General features: G+C 42.5%; 1 protein-coding gene across 3 annotated transcripts in view; it reads left to right on the forward strand.

Annotated features, from left to right (window-relative positions):
- Nucleotides 1-25390, forward strand: part of LOC131199881 (N-acetylated-alpha-linked acidic dipeptidase 2-like) — a 64228-nt gene that overhangs the window by 668 nt on the left and 38170 nt on the right. Inside the window, exons 2-7 of one of the 3 annotated variants that reach the window (XM_058186130.1) lie at nt 8385-8496; nt 12222-12408; nt 16823-16924; nt 19467-19592; nt 22153-22339; nt 24531-24624. In XM_058186130.1, coding sequence (XP_058042113.1) covers nt 8385-8496; nt 12222-12408; nt 16823-16924; nt 19467-19592; nt 22153-22339; nt 24531-24624 — 808 coding nt within the window. Of the gene's footprint in view, nt 1-8384; nt 8497-10274; nt 10387-12221; nt 12409-16822; nt 16925-19466; nt 19593-22152; nt 22340-24530; nt 24625-25390 lie in introns of those variants that run through there. The other 2 variants (XM_058186127.1, XM_058186128.1) reach the window with 2 other exon arrangements.

Consider the following 25390-nt stretch of genomic DNA (forward strand, 5'->3'; position numbering starts at 1 on the left):
CCCACCACCACCAACCACATTACCCACCTCAATACTAGGGATAATCCCATATTCTTGCCCCTATGTCTATTTGGTGTTAACAGTACTTCTGTACTTTTAACAGTACTATTCTGTACTTCTCATGCCCTGGCAGTAGTATTAACACTAGGAAAACTCATAAGCTTGCTAAGAAGAAATAGAGAGTGTGTGTCTTTTAAACCAAAGCCTAACCCATTTTAACCAGTAGCATCTTTGGTAACAAAAACACCCATCTCTTTTTTGCTTTGAAGTTATGTCAGTGGGTATGAAACCTACAGATGCTATAGACTAACAGGGTTGGAAGGGACCTTGTAGGTCATCTAGTCCAACCCCCCCACCCCCGCCCAAGCAGGAGACCCTACACCATTTCTGATAGGTGGCAGTCCAGTCTCTTCTTGAAAGCTTCCAGTGATGAAGAGCCCACAACTTCTGAAGGCAACTTCTGTTCCATGGGTTGATTGTTCTCACTGTCAAAAAATTTCTCCTTATTTTCAGGTTGAATCTCTCCTTGGTCAGTTTCCATCCATTATTCCTTGTCTGGCCTTCAGGTGCTTTGGAAAATAGCTTGACCCCCTCCTCTCTGTGGCAGCCCCTCAAATATTGGAACACTGTTATCATGTCTCCCCTGGTCCTTCTCTTCACTGGACTAGCCATGCCCAGTTCCTGCAAATGTTCTTCATATGTTTTAGGTTCAAAGTCCACACTCTACCAAAAGAACTAGGTCGCTGAAGAAAATTTATGCCCCAGAATCGTCCATCATCAAAGTCAGCTGAAGGATTTGAAGAAGAAATTGGACAGAGAATTAAATTGGACAGCTAAATAGTGTAGGGGGGGTCTCCTGCTTGAGCAGGGGGTTGGGCTAGAAAACCTCTAAGGTCCCTTCCAACTCTAGTTATTCTGTTATCTCCCACAGCCATTAAGTGTCCTGACAAGGCAGGATGGCAGCACAATTGGAGCTTCCAAGTTTTAAGAAGGAAGTCCGTACGCTCAGAGGCCCTTCTCGCGTGTGCTCTTTACCTAAAGCTCAGGCCAGGCATCTTGAACAGATTCTGGGTCTTGTTTCAACTTCTGGCAGATGTTACATAGTCTTCAAAATGCAAATCCACACACTCAGGAATTTTACAGCCATTCTCCCTCCCCACCCCCAACCTCTTCCCCTTCGTGAAATTATGGCATCAATGAGTTCCATATGATAAATTCTGAGCAAACTTGTGGAACAATGCGTAACAAGATCTCTTCATTGTTTCAGCTCTCCCAGTTTCCTGTCATGTTAATGCTAATGGATTTTTATCTGATGATCCGCTCTTAACTTAACTGAGATCTGGATTGCTTCTTGTAATCCACACCCGTGGCTTGATTCCGAGGTTTTGCGCCCGGAATGTTCTTTTTAAGAGTTGGTTACCGTGAAGAAAAACTCAAAGAAAGAGCTGCTGCTGTTGTGTTTGTGTTTTTTTTTTGTTTTTTTTAAAAAAAAACTCATGACCAAAATGTCACTCATGACATTTCACTCACGACCAAAATGTTTCAGTGTAATTTTTTTTTAAAATCTGAATTTCTTCCTAGAACGATCACAACTAATTTTTATTTTTTATTTATTTTTTTATTTTTTTCAAAACAATATATACAAGCATAATACTAAAAGATTATATAATGTATAAACAAATATAGAATAGAATAGAATAGAATAGAATTTATTGGCCAAGTATGATTGGACACACAAGGAATTTGTCTTGGTGCATATGCTCTCAGTGTACATAAAAGAAAAGATACGTTCATCAAGGTACGACATTTACAACACAATTGATGGTCAATATATCAATATAAATCATAAGGATTGCCAGCAACAAGTTATAGTCATACAGTCATAAGTGGAAAGAGATTGGTGATGGGAACTATGAAATGATTAATAGTAGTGCAGATTCAGTAAATAGTCTGACAGTGTTGATGGAATTATTTGTTTAGCAGAGTGATGGCCTTCGGGAAAAAATTGTCCTTGTGTCTAGTTGTTCTGGTGTGCAGTGCTCTATAGCGTCGTTTTGAGGGTAGGGGTTGAAACAGTTTATGTCCAGGATGTGAGAGATCTGTAAATATTTTCACGGCCCTCTTCTTGATTCGTGCAGTATACAGGTCCTCAATGGAAGGCAGGTTGGTAGCAATTGTTTTTTTCTGCAGTTCTAATTATCCTCTGAAGTCTGTGTTTTTCTTGTTGGGTTGCAGAACCGAACCAGACAGTTATAGAGGTGCAAATGACAGACTCAATAATTCCTCTGTATGAGGAGAAACAAGGAAGTATAAGCATATATATATATATATATAGGGAAAGAAACAAATAATCTTTCAATCCAAGCAGAATGTTCAGTTTTATTCCGATTTCCCAATTTTTCTTTCCCGGCTGCCGTCAACCCAAACAAGCCAGGGGTGCAAAGCCTGTTATAGTCCTTCTAAAAGTGAACTTAACCAAGTTTAACATTTCCTAAACTTGCTCCTGTTGAGGGCATGATAACTGTGATGAACTCCACTGTTCCTTTCCTCATCCTCCCCCCGCCCCCGCCCCCCACAACCTCCAACAAGGGGGTGGGAGGGAGAGGAATGTAGAAAAATGTAGCATGGTCTTACAAGCTTTGCTTAGGCTGGATGTTATGTAATCCTTCTGGTGCACCCAAAATAACAATGAATTTCCCAGCACAAAGCTTGCACAGTGTGTAAGTGAGGTAATAAAAGATGGCAACTTTTTTATTCCTTAGCCAGTGGGACAGAGACATCATGTTATGCCAGTTCTCTGAGTCAATCATCCTTATTTATTTACTTATTTATTTTCCATGCACAATTTAAATTGCTTTGGCGCTGTTTCAAGGTTTTGTGTAACTCTCTATTCATTCGCACAGCAGTGCTGCAGAACGGCTGCCCCAAGGAGTTTGGTCGACTTTGGGGACTGCAGATGCTGTGCAAATTGGGGTGGGAAGACCCAAGGAGCAGGAGATCCTAATACTGCGTGTACCTCTTGAGCTATCCGTTTAACTGTTAGGGATTTTTTTTTTCATATTCCCTTTTTGCCGGACAAATTTATGACCAACAAATTTATGTAGAAAGTTAGCACCGGTTCTGTGGGTGTGGCTTGGTGGGCGTGGTATGGCTTGGTGGGCGTGGCAGGGGAAAGATACTGTTCTGTCCCCCCTCGTCTCCGTCCGAGCGATGGCTTAATTAGCTATCAGCTCTGGCAGCAAACTAGCGAATGTCTGCCAAGTGTCTCTGTTATCTCCCTCGATGCCGATGAGTCAAACAGTACTTCAGCTCTTAGTTAAGCAGTTGATTTGCCTGCTACGAAGAGGCACAGCAGCGCTTGCTGGTTTTATATCCTGTGGGGTGTGGTTCCATGACTCAGCACTTCCTAGGCCTGCCCCACCCCTGCTTCTGTTGTTCCCGCCTCTCCTGCCTACGAAACCTAGGGTCCAGCCAGGCCTGATTGCCATCAGCTGGATCTGGAGGTGTGGCCTGGGGGGGGGGAAGAGTCAGGGGAGGAAGGCCTTGTTATCTCCTCCACCTGGCCTGCCTTTGGGTCCTGGAGCTGAGCCAGGGAAGCCGGTGCTCCCGGGGTAAGTCCTGATGGCCCCCTCACTTTCCAAGTCACGTTCTGGCAGGGGGCCCGGCTCAGGGGGCGCAGACACAACAGATACTGTAGAACTAATGCAGTTTCTCCCAAGAGTTTGCAAAAGGTGCCCTTCCTGCCAATGTAAACTTTCGTTGCCGTTTTTAATCCCCACTGAACTTGCTGACCGAAATAAGCCAAAACAAATGGCAGATTCAGTCTGAACCGGTTTCCTTTCCCCCCTGCAATAATTCTTGGAAGTGCCACTTCCTTGTCCTTCTTCCCCAACTAATAAATTCTCCAGATGTTGCAACTGAATCAAGAGAAACTTTACTCCTTTCTTTAAAAAAAAAAAGACCTGCCTTACAATGCTGTTACTCACTTCACCCCGGCCAGACTTCAGTAGCAAAACAAAGGAGCGGTTGTGCAATTATTTCTCGGATGCAATTTTGTCCAGGTAGGCACATGAGGGGAATAACATCTTTTGCAATCCTGATGGCAGACATGCAAAAGATCTGTTGCCATCCTGATGATAGAAATGCAATGCAATTTGCATTTGCGGGCTATATGTTTGTTTGTATCCTGTCTTTATTGTTGTGACAAATAACCAGTGGTGGTCTGCAACCAGTTTAACAACCGGTTCGGTGAGTGCTGGCTTTGCGCGTGCACACCCTCACACCTAACACACTTTGTGTTATTATTTTGAGCATGCGTTCAAAATATAGCAATTTGAAGCTCAGCTGCTTACATCATCTAAAATCATCTTCTACAATGTCCTGCCTGTCAATGACTACTTCAGCTTCAACCACAACAACACACGAGCACACAATAGATACAAACTTAAGGTAAACCGCACCAAACTCGATTGCAGAAAATACGACTTCAGCAACAGAGTGGTCAATGCCTGGAATGCACTACCTGACTCTGTGGTTTCATTCCGAACACCCCCCAAAACTTTAACCTAAGATTGTCTACTGTTGACCTCACCCCATTCCTAAGAGTCTGTAAGGGGCGTGCATAAGTGCACCATCATGCCTACCATCCCTGTCCTAATATCTCCATGTATTCGTATCCATTTCCTAATGTATTCATAATTATGTCTTAACTTATATGTTATCTAATGCCTGCTTGATGAAATAAATAAATAAAATAAAATAAATACCTTCTAAGGCAGCCCCGGTAAGTAGAGGGGAGAGCCTTCTCTGTGGCAGCACCGGCCCTTTGGAATGAGTTGCCTCTGGGGTTATGCCAACTCCCCGACCTCCGTACCTTCAAACGGGAACTGAAGACTTTATTATTTTATCGAGCGGGACTAGCCTAAGTGTATTTTAATTGTAAATTGTAAGGGGTTTTATGTCAGTCTATGACCGTTTTAGTTGATTGGCCTATTAAATATCTGTTTTTAAATTCTTTTTAAATTTGCTATTTATTCTTTGTATTTTAATATGGCTGTAAACGGCCCTGAGTCCTTCGGGAGAAGGGCGGTATAGAAATTAAATTATAAATAAATAAAATAAAATAAATAAGTAGAACAGCAGAGGTTCGGAAATCAGCTGTGCCATGCGAATCATCTGAGTCAGAAAGAAGGAAATATAAGACATGATAGGGTGGGGATGGGTGGGTGGGGCCAGCTGATCGTTCGCCCGTCTGAACCGGCAGTAGCCCAACACCGGAAATAACCCAAGGCATGGAATATACCTAATAATCCCTCCTCCTCCTATTTTGTCCACAACAACAACCCTGGGAGGTGGGTTGGGCTGAGAGAGAGAGAGACTGGGCCAAAGTCACCCAGCCAGCTTTCATGCCTATGGTAGGACTAGAACTCACTATCTCCTGGTGACGGGTGCAAAGTCACCCACCTGGCTTTCATGGTTAAGATGGGACTACAGTAGAAACCTTCAAATTTCTGGCTTCTATCATATCGCAAGATCTCAAATGGACAGCTAACATCAAAAACATCATTAAAAAAGGACAACAAAGAATGTTCTTTCTGCGCCAACTCAGTAAGCTCAAACTGCCCAAGGAGCTGCTGATCCAATTCTACAGAGGAATTATTGAGTCTGTCATTTGCACCTCTATAATTGTCTGGTTCGGTTCTGCAACCCAACAAGAAAAACACAGACTTCAGAGGATAATTAGAACTGCAGAAAAAATAATTGCTACCAACCTGCCTTCCATTGAGGACCTGTATACTGCACAAATCAAGAAGAGGGCCGTGAAAATATTTGCAGATCCCTCGCATCCTGGACATAAACTGTTTCAACTCCTACCCTCAAAGCAGCTATAGAGCACTGCACACCAGAACAACTAGACACAAGAACAGTTTTTTCCCGAAGGCCATCACTCTGCTAAACAAATAATTCCCTCAACACTGTCAGACTATTTACTGAATCTGCACTACTATTAATCGTTTCATAGTTCCCATCACCAATCTCTTTCCACTTATGACTGTATGACTATAACTTGTTGCTGGCAATCCTTATGATTTATATTGATATATTGACCATCAATTGTGTTGTAAATGTTGTACCTTGATGAACGTGTCTTTTCTTTTATGTACACTGAGAGCATATGCACCAAGACAAATTCCTTGTGTGTCCAATCACACTTGCCCAATAAAATTCTATTCTATTCTATTCTATTCTATTCTATTCTATTCTATTCTATTCTATTCTATTCTATTCTATTCTATTCTATTCTATTCTATTCTATTCTACTAGAATTCACCCTCTTTCTAGCCTGATGCTTCAACCACTAGAACAAAGTGGCTTTTCCCCCAAATTCTCTGTTAAAAAAAACATATTAATCTTATGACTGTGGATTTAATAACAACAACAACAACAGAGTTGGAAGGGACCTTGGAGGCCTTCTAGTCCAACCCCCTGCCCAGGCAGGAAACCCTACATCATCTCAGACAGATGGTTATCCAACATTTTCTTAAAAATTTCCAGTGTTGGAGCATTCACAACTTCTGAAGGCAAGTCGTTCCACTTATTAATTGTTCTAACTGTCAGGAAATTTCTCCTTAGTTCTAAGTTGCTTCTCTCCTTGATCAGTTTCCACCCATTGCTTCTTGTTCTACACTGTCACTGAGTGCTGTATCTTATGATTTATGATGGTTGTATTTTGTGAGTATGATCATCATATCAACTTGTTGCTTGCACGTATGCCTGAAAGCTTATGCACTGGAGACATATTCCTTGTGTGTACAGTCACACTTGGCCAATAAAGAATTCTACTCTACTCTACTCTACTCTACTCTACTCTGGAAGAGACTGCATACACACTCCTAGGCTGCATCAACAGAGGGATAATATTAAGATGTTTGATGATGTTTATTATTACTACTATTTTCTCTATTGTTTGGAAATATATTGTGTGCTCCTGTACTGGAGACAAATTCCTTGTGTGTTCAATGACACTTGGCCAATAAAGAATTCAATTCTCTTCTAAGAACTAAGTTAAATATGAAATTGAAATGGTATGTAAGAAATTTAGAGCACTGCACACCAGAACAACTAGACACAAGAACAGTTTTTTCCCGAAGGCCATCACTCTGCTAAACAAATAATTCCATCAACACTGTCAAACTATGTACTGAATCTGCACTACTATTAATCGTCACATAGTTCCCATCACCAATCTCCTTCCACTTATGACTGTATGACTGTAACTTTGTTGCTGGCAATCCTTATGATTTATATTGATATATTGACCATCAATTGTGTTGTAAATGTTGTACCTTGATGAAGGTATCTTTTCTTTTATGTACACTGAGAGCATATGCACCAAAGGCACAAATTCCTTGTGTGTCCAATCACACTTGGCCAATAAAATTCTATTCTATTCTATTCTATTCTATTCTATTCTATTCTATTCTATTCTATTCTATTCTATTCTATTCTATTCTATTCTATTCGTCTTTTTTTTCTTCTCTTTTCTTGTTGCTTTTTTTTTGGGTACTGGGCTATGTAATAACAATTGTCTTTATGAGATTAAATTATAGAAGGGGTTCAAAATATGGGGACTAGACTTGACTTAAATATTGATTTCAGAATGGGGGGATGGAACAGAACTTTTTGATAGATATGTGCAAACAAAAATAATCTTAAGAGGGTGAAGGAAATATAACGCATTTAATACAATGAGGGGTGAAATTTGAAATTTGTTTAATGATGTACCTGACTGCTATCCTGTTCAAAATGATTTTTTTTTATGTTTTATAAAAAATAAAAACTTTCTGCAAAAAAAAAAAAAGAATTCTCTTCTCGTCTCGTCTCATCTCGTTTCTTCTCTTCATTCTACTCCATCCCATCCCATCCAGTAGTAGTTTTCACTTACCTTTGCTACCGGTTCGGAACTGTGAGTGTTCGTGTGGTGCTTCTGTGCATGCACAAAACTTCTGCATATGCGCAGAGCTTCCATTATGACGTCCGGGCAAGTGGGCAGAGCCTTCCGCCACTGCTGTTACCGGTTCACCCGATTTTTGCACCTTAGCCTGTTACTGAATGGTCAAGATGCAAGCCCTTGATTTTGGACAGTTGTATTCGTACTTGACTTCCACCGGGCACTGCTGAAAGTTGAGACCACGGCCCATCAGGTGATGAGCCTCCACAGGTCAGCCATTAGGTCTCTGAAATGGTATAGGGCTCCGGCTTGAGCAGGGGGTTGGACTAGAAGACCTCCAAGGTCCCTTCCAACTCTATTATTCTGTCGATTTATTGGGGAGGGATAAATGAACAATCATCTTGTTCTTTTTTTTTTTTTTTTGACCCTGCAGGTTGGTTGGTGAAATTCTTAATCGAGTCGCATGGCACCAACGAGGCTTTTACAAACGTAAGAAAACAACTGTTTTCGGAAATGAAGGCAGAAAATATTCAGGATTTTCTACGGTAAGTCTGCTGTTTTGACCACCTATTGCTATTTTTTTTTTAAAATTATGTCCACTTTGGAAAACAATCTGGGGTGGGCTGATCATACACACACACACAGGATATGGGCAAGAGGTAGCCCATGTTAGCAGTGAGGTTAACATATTTGCATGAGCGATGTCGTAGTCAGGGGCTCTGTAGCATAGTATGAAACGAAGTGTGGTGTTAAGGGATAGGTTGCAACTATTGTATGCGACCTATCCCTTAACACCACACTTCGATTCTTACTATGCTACAGAGCCCCTGACTACGACATCACTCATGCAAATATGTTAACCTCACTGCTAACATGGGCTACCTCTTGCCCACATCCTCTTATCTTCCTGGGTAACCTAAATCTACCTCTCATTAACTGGATAACTAATGAATGTACAACTGATCCAATCCATACTACACTATACAACACTGTTACAAACCTAGGTCTTGAACAACTTGTAACTAACACACACACACACACAAATACTTTGCCGTATATATCTGTCTATCTATCTAACTGTCTGTCTGTGAATATATATATATATACACACATACATAGCCATGCATGCATACATACACATACACACATATATATAATGGTTGTACGTTGATAACTAGTTGTGTGTGTATGTATATGTATACACGCACACACATATATATACACACACATATATCTGAACATCTGTGTTAAGAAAGATCATAAAATGGGCAGAACATACTTAACTGCTTTGCTTAACAACATGAAATTTTGGACACAGTTGTGGTCATAAGTCGAGGACTATGAGTGTGTGTACATACATATATATATACACACACATACATGCATGCATACATACACATACACACATATATTCTATTCTATTCTATTCTATTCTATTCTATTCTATTCTATTCTATTCTATTCGTCTTTTTTTTCTTCTCTTTTCTTGTTGCTTTTTTTTGGGTACTGGGCTATGTAATAACAATTGTCTTTATGAGATTAAATTATAGAAGGGGTTCAAAATATGGGGACTAGACTTGACTTAAATATTGATTTCAGAATGGGGGGATGGAACAGAACTTTTTAATAGATATGTGCAAACAAAAATAATCTTAAGAGGGTGAAGGAAATATAACGTATTTAATGCAATGGGGGGTAAAATTTGAAATTTGTTTAATGATGTACCTGACTGCTATCCTGTTCAAAATGATTTTTTTTTTATGTTTTATAAAAAGTAAAAACTTTTTGCAAAAAAAAAAAGAATTCTCTTCTCGTCTCGTCTCATCTCGTTTCTTCTCTTCATTCTACTCCATCCCATCCCATCCAGTAGTAGTTTTCACTTACCTTTGCTACCGGTTCGGAACTGTGAGTGTTCGTGTGGTGCTTCTGTGCATGCACAAAACTTCTGCACATGCGCAGAGCTTCCATTATGACATCCGGGCAAGTGGGCGGAGCCTCCCGCCACTGCTGCTACTGGTTCACCCGATTTCTGCACCTTAGTCTATTACTGAATGATCAAGGTGCAAGCCCTTGATTTTGGACAGTTGTATTCGTACTTGACTTCCACCGGGCACTGCTGAAAGTTGAGACCATGACCCATCTCAGATGATGAGCCTCCCTATGTCAGCCATTAGGTCTCTGAAATGGTATAAGTCTCCGGCTTGAGCAGGGGGTTGGACTAGAAGACCTCCAAGGTCCCTTCCGACTCTGTTATTCTGTCGATTATTGGGGAGGGATAAATGAACTATCATCTTGTTCTTTTTTTTTTTTTTTGACCCTGCAGGTTGGTTGGTGAAATTCTTAATCGAGTCGCATGGCACCAACGAGGCTTTTACAAACGTAAGAAAACAACTGTTTTCGGAAATGAAGGCAGAAAATATTCAGGATTTTCTACGGTAAGTCTGCTGTTTTGACCACCTATTGCTATTTTTTTTTTTTAAATTATGTACACTTTGGAAAACAATCTGGGGTGGGCTGATCATACACACACACACAGGATATGGGCAAGAGGTAGCCCATGTTAGCAGTGAGGTTAACATATTTGCATGAGTAATGTCGTAGTCAGGGGCTCTGTAGCATAGTATGAAATGAAGTGTGGTGTTAAGGGATAGGTTGCAACTATTGTATGCGACCTATCCCTTAACACCACACTTCAATTCTTACTATGCTACAGAGCCCCTGACTACGACATTACTCATGCAATTATGTTAACCTCACTGCTAACATGGGCTACCTCTTGCCCACATCCTCTTATCTTCCTGGGTAACCTAAATCTACCTCTCATTAACTGGATAACTAATGAATGTACAACTGATCCAATCCATACTACACTATACAACACTGTTACAAACCTAGGTCTTGAACAACTTGTAACTAACACACACACAAATACTTTGCCGTATATATCTGTCTATCTATCTAACTGTCTGTCTGTCTGTCTGTGAATATATATATATATACACACACATACATATCCATGCATGCATACATACACATACACACATATATATAATGGTTGTACGTTGATAACTAGTTGTGTGTGTATGTATATGTATGTACACACAGACGCACACATGCGCGCGCACACACATATATACGAACATCTGTGTTAAGAAAGATCATAAAATGGGGCAGAACATACTTAACTGCTTTGCTTAACAACATGAAATTTTGGACACAGTTGTGGTCATAAGTCGAGGACTATGAGTGTGTGTACATACACATACGTATATATACACACACACATATACTGTATAAATTGTGTGTGTGTGTGTGTATACATACTGTATGTAATTAATTATACATTATCAATATATCAATATCACTTAGACTTATATACTGCTTTACAGTGCTTTACAGCCCTCTCTAAGTGGTTTACAGAGTCGGCCCACAACAATCTGGGTCCTCGTTTTACCCACCTCGGGAGGATGGAAGGCTGAGTCAACCTTGATCGAACTGCTGGCAGTGGGCAGAGTTAGCTTGTAATGACCCTTCCTTCCTTCCTTCCTTCCTTCCTTCCTTCCTTCCTTCCTTCCCTCCCTCCCTCCCTCCCTCCCTCTGTACTTCCCTCCCTCCCTGTCTCCCTTTTTTCCTTCACATTGGCACTGAGACTTATAGACTGCTTCACAGTGCTTTTACAGCCCTCTCTAAGTGGTTTACAGAGTCAGCTTATTGCCCCCAGCAATCTGGCTCCTCATTTTACCCACCTCGGGAGGATGGAAGGCTGAGTCAACCTTGATCGAACTGCTGGCAGTGGGCAGAGTTAGCTTGCAATGACCGACCCTTCCTTCCTTCCTTTCTTCCTTCCTTCCCTCCCTCCCTTCTTTCCCTTCCACCGTACTTCCCTCCCTCCCTGTCTCCCTTCTTTCCTTCACAATGACACTGAGACTTATATACTGCTTCACAGTGCTTTTACAGCCCTCTCTAAGTGGTTTACAGAGTCAGCCTATTGCCCCCAGCAATCTGGGTCCTCATTTTACCCACCTCGGAAGGATGGAAGTCAACCTTGAGTCAGTGAGACTCGAACTGCCGGCAGACAGCAGAAGCAGCCTGCAGTATTTGCACTCTAACCACTGTGCCACCGTGGCTCATCATTATAATATATAACAACATATATACTTCTGTAGATGCTGTATGCTAAATAAATAAATAAATAAATAAATAAAAATAACAGCAGCTGCATTTCTGGGCTTAGCAGTGCTTTCATCCTGAGGTGCTGTGCTTTTTCTAGCTCCTTCACCAGCTTCCCACATGTGGCCGGAACAGAGCAGAACCTTCGGTTGGCCAAGCAAATCCAGAGCCAGTGGAAAGCCTTTGGCTTGGACACAGCAGAACTGGTTCACTATGATGTCCTCCTTTCTTACCCAAATCAAAGCTCTCCCAACTATATCTCCATTACCGACGATGGTGGAAAAGAGGTATGGAAAGCAAGGTGTGGTTTTTTTTCCTGGGGGGTGGGGGAGGGGCCCGGGGGAAAAACTGGGTGGAAGACTGCGGGAAGGCAAGCCATAGCAAAACCTAAGATTCCTCTAGAATCCTCTAGATTCTTCTAGGGCTGTCAAACTCGATTTCATTGAGGGCCGCATCAGGGTTGTGTTTTGACCTCAGGGGCCTGGGATGGGCATGGCCAGAGTGGGAGTGGCCAGCTTGATTAAGGTGACCAATCGTCCCCCTTTAGGGAGGACAGTCCTTCTTTTGTAAATTCTGTCCTCTCTCAAAAAGTATCCTCCTATGTGTTCTCCTTTTCAATATTTGAAGACTAATTTACCTTACATCTGTCAAATAACATTATTAAAATTATAACTTATATCCAAAATATATCAATTATAACAATTAAATTCTATTTAACCAAATACCAACATTACATCCATAAATTTTTCTATCTGTCCTCCAAAAGTTAAACAATATTCCATCTTCCCATTCCTTTATACCTCACATATATCAAATAGTAACACCTTATACCCAAAATAAGTCAGTTGTAAAAATTAAACCCTATATATATATTTTTTTAAAAAAATACCATCAAAATCACATCTTAAGCATTCTCCTTCCCCTTGTCTTCTATCTTACACATTTTCCACCATCTGCTCACCAATCAGCTTAACATCTAACAATAAAGAATTTCCAATCTTTAATATATTGGTATAAAAATCTCTTGTTTAAAAACTTATTAAGAAAAGATAAGCCTAAAAAGACTAATCTGTAAATCTCCATATTCGATCGATGCCGATGCCAATCCATTGCTTGTGATGTGACGTATTTGTATTTGACATGATGATCCATCAAGGCTCGGTACAGTGTGGCGAGACGCAATTATGAGACGCATGCGCTCCGCACACAATTGTTTTGAGGGAGTGCGCCGCGCGCAAGTGGCTTTGTTTACTTCTTACCGAAACACAACATGACATGACAAAAATAAATATTATTTGTGTCCTCCTTCTCATTGTAAAAAAGTTGGTCACCTTAAGCTTGATGTCACTTGGGTCGGGGGTGCCTTTGGCGGCCCGAATGCTCTGCCAGCAAAAATGGGCTCCATAGCTCTGTTTTCAGCTGGGACAACCTCTTGCACCCTGTTCCAGCAAATAGAATAGAATAGAATAGAATAGAATAGAATAGAATAGAATAGAATAGAATAGAATAGAATAGAATTCTTTATTGGCCAAGTGTGATTGGACACAAAAGGAATTTGCATATGCTCTCAGTGTACATAAAAGAAAAGATACCTTCACCAAGAGCCATAAGGTACAACACTTAATGATGATAAAGGACCCCCAATATATATGCAACCCTAAAATACCAATAAGTTCTGTGTGTACCTATACTGCTCATATGATTCTGTAAGGATGTTGTAATGCTAATGTAATGTTAATGTAATGCTAATGGAAAAGTACTTCTATGTGAAAGCAGAAATTATCCTGCTTGACTGAGGCTTGTGTTGCAAACTTAAGGAAATATTTCTACATATTGTAACTGTTTACATCTTAACTTTTTAACCCTGAAATGTTCTCAACAAGAATAGGAGGGCCTATTCCTAGTCTCCAGGAGGGCCTTTTACCAGGTTCGCCTGGTTCGCCAGTTGCGCCCCTTCCTTGATCGGGATGCCTTGTGCACAGTCATTCATGCTCTTGTCACCTCTCGCTTGGATTATTGCAATGCTCTCTACATGGGGCTCCCCTTGAAGTGCACTCGGAGGCTTCAGTTAGTCCAGAACGCAGCTGCGCGGGTGAAAGAGGGAGCTACACGTAGCTCCCATATAACACCACTCCTGCGCAGACTGCACTGGTTGCCTGTGGTCTCTCGGGTGCACTTTAAGGTTTTGGTTACTACCTTCAAAGCGCTCCATGGCTTAGGGCCTGGGTACTTACGGGACCGCCTACTGTTACCTCATGCCTCCCACCGACCCGTACGCTCACACAGAGGGGGACTTCTCAGGGTGCCATCCGCCAAACAGTGTCGGCTGGCGGCCCCCAGGGGAAGATCCTTCTCTGTGGGGGCTCCCACCCTCTGGAACAAACTTCCCCCGGGTTTACGCCAAATATCTGACCTTCGGACCTTTCACCGCGAATTGAAAACGTATTTATTTATTCGCGCGGGGTTGGCTTAAATTTTGTTGTATTTTAAATTTATATTTTATATTTCTACATTTTATATGAATTTTAATGGGTTTTTAGAATTTTAAATGTTTTAATGTTTTTCGGCCAAATTGTATAATAAGTTTTTTAATTTTGTTTTAATTGTATATTGTATTGTTTTTGGGTTTTTATTCTGGCTGTACACCGCCCTGAATCCTTCGGGAGAAGGGCGGTATAGAAATATAATAATAATAATAATAATAATAATAATAATAATAATAATAATAATAATAATAATAATAATAATAATAATAATAATAATAATAATAATAGGATACTGGAGGTGACTAATGACACGTGTCAGAGGATGTCTCGTGTCATGAAAGGTGACTTAAGGTGTAAGATAATTGCCATATATAGACATGTTAACTGTAAACCAATTATGTACTATTTCGTGTTTCCCTGCTTTCTACTTTTTGTATCTGAAGCTATAAAAGTATAGGCTTGGGTGGTGCCAGGGGTTCAGACTTTCTTTTCCACGTAAGTGGAGGTCTGTGCCTATTTGCGCAAATAATTAAATAAATACTTCCTGTTTCTCTAATCCTTTGTGGTATTTTCTCCTCCACCAGAAAAGGTGGGTGTTCTGTTTCCCTTCCCCCAATACTCCCAGCAAAGAGTCAGTCAGAGGCCTCCTTTTCTCCTTTTATTTACATAAATAGATGTCCTGGCCACGTCTACCCACGGGCCTGCCAAGTTTCTGGAGATAACGAGGAAATTATAGATAAGGCCAGAATTACTCACGAATATATTCTTCCCTCCATTGATACAGTTTGCCCGCGCAAATTCATTGCTTTGTCCAAGACAAAAAACCAGGAAGTCCCGCCTCCTATTTATAGTCTCTGCAGATGTCACTGCATGACAATTATGACTTGGCTTTATCCCAACGCTGCTTCTGCTGCGCGCGCCGGTCACGCCTGCGTAGTCTTGCATCACTCCAAAACTGTTCTTGGGGCGTTGCCAAATCAGAAGAAGGCTCCAGAGAATAAGGCCTTGCCGGCCCCTCCTCCTCCCTTTGAGTGGGTGCCAGGGAGGGAAAGGGCTCAAGAGAAGCAGGGCTTGCCAGGTCTTCTCCCTCACTTTCTGAATCATCCGAGTCCAGGAGTCCGGGTCCAGGAACCTGGGTCACAACAGTGGGCGTCGTCCCATATCAATGATAGCCATAGGGTACAAATAAGCAATCAAATCGTATTAGGAAACAGTCAATATAAATTGTAAGGATACAAGCAAACAAAGTTACAGTCATACAGCTACCTGTGGCCTTCCGGGTGCGCTTCAAGGTTTTGGTGACCACCTTTAAAGCGCTCCATGGCATTGGGCCGGGTTATTTACGGGACCGCCTACTGCTACCGAATACCTCTCACCGACCCGTGCACTCTCACAGAGAGGGTCTCCTCAGAGTGCCGTCAGCGAGGCAATGTCGTCTGGCGACGCCCAGGGGAAGGGCCTTCTTTGTGGGGGCTCCCACCCTTTGGAACGAACTACCCCCCGGACTCCGTCAGCTTCCGGACCTTCGGACCTTCCGCCGCGGGCTTAAAACATACTTATTTAATTGTGCAGGACTGAGCTAGATTTTAAATTTATGGGTTTTAATTGGGTTTTATTTGTATGTTTTAATTAACGGGCTTTTTGAATAAGTTTTTAAATTGTTTTTATACTGTATTTATGTGTTTTTAAGTGCCTGTAAACCGCCCTGAGTCCTTCGGGAGATAGGGCAGTATATAAATATGATTAAATAAATAAATAATAAATAAATACAGTCATAAGTGGAAGGAGATGGGTGATAGGAATGATGAGAAGATTAATAGTAATGCAGACTTAGTGAATAGTTTGACAGTGTTGAGGGAATTATTTGTTTAGCAGAGTGATGCCGTTCAGGGAAAAAACTGTTCTTGTGTCTATTTGTTCTGGTGTGCAGCGCTCTATTGCACTCTATAGAAAACAGAGCTCCCTAAATTTTTATATGGCAATTATATGACATATTTACTTGGAAAGTAAATCTGAATTGCAGATGTGCCTTCTGACTTCAACACTTTGGATCAGATGTCCATAAGGTCTACATTTCTAAGTAAAATTTGAAAATCAAAATGGGAACCTTCAAAAGAATCTTAATTTTAGGAGCCTGCCAAGTCTACAACCTAATCAGGCTATCATTTCAGCTTTCGAATAAAACTTTTTCTGTCTTTTCTTTTTTTCTGACTAGATTTTCAACTCATCGTTGTTTGAACCCCCTCCTGAAGGTTATGCAAATATTTCTGGAGTGCTACCGCCATATAATGCTTTTTCAGCACAGGGTGAGCCACAGGTAAGGACCTGAACAATTTGACTTGTGTGAAATCTATTACAGTGGTACCTTGGCACTGCTTTGAAACTCACTGAATTTGGTACTCAATGCAGTTTGATGTGAAAATTTTGTCCTGGTACTCATTGTTTGTTTAGTATTTGATGCACAAGCCAGAACTTGTCAGTGTCAGCTGCCTTGTGACTCACTACATTATTCCTTATGGGAAAAAAATTGTTTGGTACTCTTTGTTTTTGGTATTAACCGTGCCTCTCGGAACCAATTAACGACGAGTACCAAGGTACCACTGTATCTTGAGATGTGATGCCGGCTTTCAAAATGGCAACTGGACTTTCTTGCCTTTTCTTGAAGACATTTCAGTTGTCCTCTAAGAAGCTTCTTCAGTTCTAACTAACTGGTGGGGAATGGAAAGGATTTATCGTATTTGCAGCCGGACAGTAATTAACTGGCTTAGGGCCTGGGTACTTACGGGACCGCCTGCTGTTACCTTATGCCTCCCACTGACCCGTACGCTCTCACAGAGAGGGACTTCTCAGGGTGCCGTCTGCCAAGCAATGTCGGCTGGCGGCCCCCAGGGGAAGATCCTTCTCTGTGGGGGCTCCCACCCTCTGGAACAAACTTCCCCTGGGTTTACGCCAAATACCTGACCTTCGGACCTTCCGCCACAAATTGAAAACACATCTATTTATTCGCGCGGGGCTGGCTTAAATTTTATTGGTTTTAAATTTCTATTATTAATTTTAAGGGGTTTTTTAGTTTTATATATTTTAAAGTTTTTAGGCCAACTATATAATAAGTTTTTTAATTTGTATTTTAATTGTATATTGTACCATTTTGTTTTATCTTGGCTGTACACCGCCCTGAGTCCTTCGGGAGAAGGGCGGTATAAAAATTGAATAAATAATAATAATAATAATAATAACACTCTGAGGGTCATTGACACCATATGGGGTTAATGCAGATAAGATTTGGGTTAATGTCAGGGTTCCAAGTAACACCCCTAATGAAAGAAAACTCCAAGGTTTGAGTTTCCTCAACGTTCCCATTTATTAGAGATGTCATATTGGCACATCTGGGAAAACCTGAATCTGAAACCATCTCTATCTATTGGTAGATAGAGCTTTCCACTGCAATTGCAGAACCTCTAAGCATAATTTTTGAAAAATCTTTCAGTACCAGCACCTTGCCCTACCAATGGTCACAAGCCAAGGTCATACTATCTTCAAAAAGGGAGACCTCAGCCTAGTTGAAAATTACAGACCAATCTCTTTATGTTGCGTCACCTGCAAAGTCATGGAATCAATCATTAACCACTCTATTACCCTCCACCTAGAGACAAACAACCTACTTTCTATCAAACAATTTGGTTTCGGAAAAAATATATCCTGTAATCTACAACTACTACATTGCAAAAACATATGGACTACACAGTCCAAGCCCCTGCCCTTGCACCCACATGTCCATCACATGGTCCAATCAAAGCACCATCCCAACTGGAAATGCCTCCCAGTTCCAGCCTTCCAGGTGCAGGGCAAGATGTCCTTAACTCTCTGAGAAAGGAATGTTATTATGACTGTATATCACCCCGGCTCCATACAATCCCCCCTCCCAGTTTCCCACAGTTGTAAACATGGCAGGCCTGAAGGCCCAACAAAAAAGATGGCTTCCAGGCCTGACATCATCATATTTCTCTCACGAAACTACAATACTCAACACTCTGTTGAATTACTTTCTAAGTATGTCTATCGGGGCAGCTTAAATTTACTGTAAATAAAGCTTTTTTGCTTTGCGATATTGCCAGCTTTCAATAAACCGTTTCAACTGAAGAAAAAAAAAACGAGATGGGAGGCCTGAAGGAGGAATCAAATGTGGGTTTATGGAGATGTTTGCAGTTGTGGGCAGTGGTGGGATTCAGCCGGTTCACACCTATTTGGGAGAACCGGTTGTTAACTTTCTAAGCAGTTCGGAGAACCGGTTGGTGGAAGAAATCTTATTTTGTTTTTTCCCCCACTTTACAGGCTAATCCTATAAGGAAGGCAGGAAGGAACATTCTGGTGTTGTTTCTAGCCTAATCTTTATTGCCCTGCTTATAGAAACTGCCTCTCTGATTAACCCTTCTTACATTGTAACAGCTAAGGCGAAGTGCCCATTGACCCAAGTCAGGGGTCTCCAACCTTGGTCACTTTAAGACTTGTGGACTTCAACTCCCAGAGTTCTGGGAGTTGAAGTCCACAAGTCTTAAAGTGACCAAGGTTGGAGACCTCTGACCTAAGTGATGTTGTGTTGACCATGCCCACATGGTCACATGAGCACTGATGCCTATCCAGCTGGTCATTAGGGCAGAAAACTGGTTGTTAAATTATTTGAATCCCACCACTGGTTGTGGGCACCATGTTGGTGATCCTGAGCATAAATGTTCAGGAAACAGTTTTCTGCATAAGTGAGAATAAGTGCAGTTTTCTGCATATGTGTAGTAGGAAATTAAACAAACTTAACAGTACCAGACCAAGAAAAAAAATGCTGTTTTTGTTTCTATCCTGGAAAGGCCGATCTGGTTTATGTCAATTATGGACGCACGGAAGATTTTTTCAAGTTAGAGAGAGAAATGGGAATAAACTGTTCAGGAAAGATTCTTATAGCCCGATATGGAAAAATATTCAGAGGAAACAAAGTAAGTTATCTGCATCTTTATTTTACTCCTTTCAGGCCTGCTGTCTTTATGGTTTCTCGCTGGCAATCAATACTACCAAACAAAATATTTTAAATGTCTTTGTTAGGGCTTTGTTTAAATACTGCACATATGGTTTTTTTAAAAGTAACAATTGATTAATTGGATGTGGAATTTTTGAAAACTTGTGTGGTAGAAGCCTCACATAAAATTCAGTCATTTGCGGTGGAATATTTGGTGAGAGTCCAATTGGTGTTTTACAAACTGTGGGAGCCAAACCTTTATGTTAAGGTTACTTGAGGCAAATTGTTCTAGGGACCTTGGTTTAGCCTGTAATCCAGAATAATGCTGTTTTGATTACCAGTTGATAATTGGGCTCCCTTTATGAATCCACCCAACCTAACCTTAATTTATTATTTGTAGACTTCTTGTCAGATTCCCTGAAGGCCAGGTTTTCCTGCTACATATGCACCGAAACACAGAAAGGGGGGGGGAGAGAGGGAAAGAGAGAAGGTGAGGGAGGGAGAAAGGGAGGGAGAAAAGAACAGGGAGAGGGAAAGGGAGAGAGAGAGACATAGAAGGAGGAAAAGAGAGGGAAAGGGAGAAGGAGAGAAGGAGAGAGAGGGACAAAGGGAGGGAGGGAGAAAAGGACAGGGGCAGGGAGAGAGAAAGGGAGAGAGAGAAGGAGGAAAAGAGAGGGAAAGGGAGAAGGAGAGAAGGAGACGGAGGGACAAAGGAAGGGAGGGAGAAAAGGACAGGGAGAGGGAAAGGGAGAAAGAGAGAGTGGGAGGAAGGGAGAGGGAGAGACAGGGAAGGAGGGAGGGAGAAAGGAAGAGGGAGAACTGGAGAGGAAAAGGGAGAAGGAGAGGGAGGAGGGAGGAGAAAGGAGAGAGAAAAGGACAGGAGAGGGACAGAGAAAGGAGGAGAAAGAGAGGGAGGAAGGGAGAGGAGAGACAGGGAAGGAGGAGGAGGAGAAAGGAAGGGAGAGCTGGAGAGGAAAGGAGAAGGAGAGGAGGGAGGGAAGGAGGGAGAAGGAGAGAAGGAGAGGGAGGGACAAAGGAAGGGAGGGAGGGAGGGAGAGAGAAAAGGACAGGGAGAGGGACAGGGAAAGGGAGGGAGAAAGAGAGCGGGAGGAAGAGAGAGGGAGAGACAGGGAAGGAGGGAGGGAGAAAGGAAGAGGGAGAGGGAGCTGGAGAGGGAAAGGGAGAGGGAAAAAGGGGGCAGTAGGGAGAGAAAGACACACACACACACACACACACACAGACCCTGCTCTGGCCTAACAGCCCAACTTTATTTTATCTCTCTCCTTCTTGATTTCCTCTTATACCACAGATAGGCCATTTGTGGTCTTGTTGAGTGCGTTGCAGTAATCCAGATTAGGGGAATGGGCACAATTAGGATACACAATGGATTTGTGCAAAGGCCTTCCCAAGAGGAAGCTGTACATCTAGGATAATTAACCTCCATTCTGATTGAGGGAATGCTGGCAAATATTCACCAACAGCAGCTGGGTTGCTCCATTCTAGATTAATTGATGCTTCCGTATGGTCTTCAAAGGCAGCCCCATGTAGAGTGCACTGTAGTAATCCAGTCACGTGACCATGAGGGCATGAGCTATTTTGTTGGAGTAAATATGGGAAGGCCTCTGATCGGTGGTGGGATTCAAATAATTTAACAACTGGTTCTCTGCCCTAATGACCGGATGGGTAGCTGTGGCCAGGTGGTGTGACAGGCAGCATTCAGTCTCCTATACCTCCCTGGGCCCTGTTTTGGGCCTGCTAGGCCTCCCTGCTGTTGTGTCTCGTCCGATCTCACCACAGCTGGGGCCTTCTTATCTGCTTCCGAACACGGAGGAATGTCCTAGTATGCCTCCCGGCCCCAGCCCTGGCTCCATGCCCAGACAGGCTGAAGAGGAGGAAGTATCTCCAGCCCCCAGCTCTGGCTCCATGCCCAGGCAAATGGAGCAACTAGACCCCTCCCCCTCCTCCACAGCATGTGAGCCTGAGGGAGGTCAATTGTCAACAGCTGCCGACTGGAGTGACCCTCGCGTCAGAAGACTTGATAGACGGAGGCAACAGAAGGAAGGGAGGGGCAGGCCTGGATAAGTGCTGAGTCATGGAGCCACACCCCATGGCCTATATAAAGGACCTGCTTTCTGGCATTCTCTGAGTCAGGCAAAGTCTAAACATATCTTGCTGAAGTCACTTTCTGGTCTCCTGCCTGCCCTGAGGACTTTGCTAGGACTTTGGCAGAGCTGCAGAGGCACGCCTGATTCGGATTTCCCTGACCCGGCCGTCAGCGGAGGAGTGGGACACGACACCTGCAACCTCCCTGGGAGCAAAAACTGGGCACGTGGGGACTCCTGGAAGGGGCAGGGAGGGGAGAGGCCAACCAGCAATTTAACAACCGGTTCTCCCGAACCGTCTGAATCCCACCACTGCCTCCGATACATAAACATGCAGTAACTCTTGGAATCATGCTCATCTCCATCCCATTAATGCTACCCCAGAAGCTCAAGGGGATGCAAAACCATTTTGCTTCTTAACAGTTGATTTTTCTGCAGGTTAAAAATGCCATGTTGGCGGGAGCGAAAGGAATTATCCTTTACTCTGATCCTGCAGATTATTGCGCACCTGGGGTCAAACCCTACCCAGATGGCTGGAATCTTCCTGGACAGGGGGTTCAGCGTGGAAATGTGTTAAATCTCAATGGGGCAGGAGATCCCCTCACTCCAGGCTATCCAGCCAAAGGTTAGTATCCACAGGCCCATGACTGGGTAGGAGATGATGTGATCGAGGCCCAAAGAGTGATTACCAAACACAATTCAGTCCTAAAAAAACTTATTTTATTAAAACAGCTGAGAATTAATTCATTCTCAGCTTAGTCCAAAACAAATTCTTCATAAACAGTCCTTCGGCTTTATCACCAACCTTTGATGTCTTTGGCAACCTGCCAAAGGCTTTTCTTGGCAAAAACCCCACAAGGTTCAAGAGAAGCTGACAAGAAGCAATGGAATCAACGTTGCTTTTCCACAAAGAACCCAATGGCTCGTTGCTGCTCTTTTAAGCCTTATGGGAATGGCCAATCATCTTCTGGCCTTACTCCTGAGTCATCCTATTTGCTTCAGCTGTTCTTGCCTTCTGGCAGCTCTTTGCATGCATGCACTAGGAACAGGCTCCTCCTGTTCCTCTGCCTCTCTGCTGTCCGCCTCTGGAGGCTCCGGAGTCCACACATTGCTCCCAGATGGCCCTGGCCCCATCTCTGCCTCTGACACAGAGCCCTCATCTGGGCCTTTCCCTGACTCCAGGACTGGCCCATCGTCCTCCCCAGCCTCCTCACTGACCGACTCCGTTGCCAGGTCCACAGGCTGCTGGCTGACCACAACAGGAGAAACCATAGTTTGTTGATGCAATGTTTGCTTTCCATATATAGATAGTCCTCAATTTATGACATAACTGAGCCTAACATTTCTGATGCTAAGTGAGATGGCAGTTAAGTGAGTTTTACGATAATTTTATGATAATTCTCACCACAGTTGTTGAGCGAATTGTTGCAGTTGTTAAGTTAGTAACCCAGTTGTTATGTGAATCTGGCTTCCCCATTGACTCTGCTTGTCAGAAGGTCGCAAAAGGGGATGACGTGACCCGAGGACACTGCAACCGTCATAAATATGAACTAGTGACCAAGAGTTTTGAATTTTGATCATGTGACCATGGGGAGGCTGCACCGGTCGTAAGGGTGAAAAAACGGCCATAAGTCACTTTTTCCAGGGCTGTTGTAACTTTGAATGGTCACTAAATGACGTGTTGTAAGTCGAGGACTACCTGTAATAGTTACCAGTTACCAGTTTTGAACACTGCAGATGAAACTGGAAAATACTGTAAGCTCCTCAAAAATATATATATATATATATATGGATACACTCTTTAAAATAAGTCCTGTGGAGATATGCATAGCGGTTGAGTGATGCCACCAAGGGTTGAAAAAATGCTGAAATGCCAGTATGAAAATATTAATTGGCATCTTTCATTGGCAAATTAATGCAAAGCCAGAAAGCTGAAAAATCAATGTTTTTACTGTTGGAAGTTCAGCAACACAATCTAAACACCTCTGCAGATCACTAAATAGAGTAGAGTAGAGAGTAGAGTAGAGTAGAGTAGAGTAGAGTAGAGTAGAGTAGAGTAGAGTAAAGTAGAGTAGAGTGTAGCATAGCATAGCATAGCATTGGATAGAATAGGATGGAATGGAATGGAATGGAATGGAATGGAATGGAGTAGAGTAGAGTAGAGTAGAGTAGAGTAGAATAGAATAGAATAGAATAGAATAGAATAGAATAGAATAGAATAGAATAGAATAGAATAGAATAGAATAGAATAGAATAGAATAGCGTAGAGCAGGATAGGATAAGATAGGATAGGACAGGACAGGATAGGACAGGACAGGACAGGACAGGACAGAATAGAATAGAATTCTTTATTGGCCAAGTGTGAATGAAAACTGTACAAATAGTCCTTGACTTAAGAACCATAATTGAGAGCAGAATCTCTGTTGCTAAGCAAGGCAGTTGTTAAGTGAGTCACGCCTGATTTTATGACCGTTTCTACCATGGTTGTTCAACTGAATCACTGCAGTTAAGTGAGTCACATGGTGGTTAAGAGAAACAAACTTCCCCCACTGACTTTGCTTGTCAGAATCCAGCTGGGAAGGTGATCACCTGACCCTGAATGCTGCAACCAGCTGCCAAGCACCCGAATTTTGATCACGTGACCATGGAGATGCTGCAACAGTTGTACATAGGAGGACAGATCATCGGTCACTTTTTTTCAGTTGCTCTTGAAACTTTGCATGGTCCCTAAACGAATGGTTGCAAATGGAGGATGGTAACCCTGATTTCATTTGTTTATATCCTACTCATCTCAAACTTTCTTTGATTCTTTTCAGACTACATGTTCAGACTTGAAGTTAGTGATGGAGTGGGAATCCCCACCATTCCAGTACACCCCATTAGTTACCATGATGCTGAAGTTTTATTAAGGTATGCAGATTAAATTATGTTCGGTACTTATGTACTTATGTGAACTTAGGTGGCTAAGACACTGAGCTTGTCAATCAAAAGGTCGGCAGTTCAGCGGTTCGAATCCCTAGTGCCACGTAACGGGGTGAGCTCCCATTACTTGTCCCAGCTTCTGCCAACCTAGCAGTTCGAAAGCATGTAAAAAATACAAGTAGAAAAATAGGGATCACCTTTGATGGGAAGGTAACAGTGTTCCGTGTGCCTTTGGCATTGAGTCATGTCAGCCACATGACCACGGAGACGTCTTCGGACAGCGCTGGCTCTTCGGCTTTGAAATGGAGATGAGCACCGCCCCCTAGAGTCGGGAACGACTAGCGCATAGTGCGAGTGGAACCGTTACCTTTTACCATACCTATTTCTTGACTGAGCTCACCTTAAAGGGCTGACATTAGTCGTGAAAGCTTACCCAACCTGGAAGCGGGTTTGGTGTAATAGTAAATGGTGCTGGAGAAGAAACCAGGAGACTGTGCGTTCTAGTTTTCCCTAAAGCATGGAAGAGACTGTCATTGTTCCGAATAATGCACCCATTGAAAGTATAACTCCGAGGCAGGTAGATTCCTCAAAGGATATGTTTATTGGGTACATCATATCGGCACAGCCGGTGAAAACCAACTCTGACAGTTCCTGCTGCTTTCACCTAATTAAAAAAATCAAACTCCCCCCTCCCAGGTGTCACATTGTCCAATGAAGATGGAAGGGCAGGCTCTTCTCCTCTTTCACCAGCCAC

This window comes from Ahaetulla prasina, chromosome 5 (assembly GCF_028640845.1).
Source record: "Ahaetulla prasina isolate Xishuangbanna chromosome 5, ASM2864084v1, whole genome shotgun sequence".
NCBI lineage: Eukaryota > Metazoa > Chordata > Lepidosauria > Squamata > Colubridae > Ahaetulla > Ahaetulla prasina.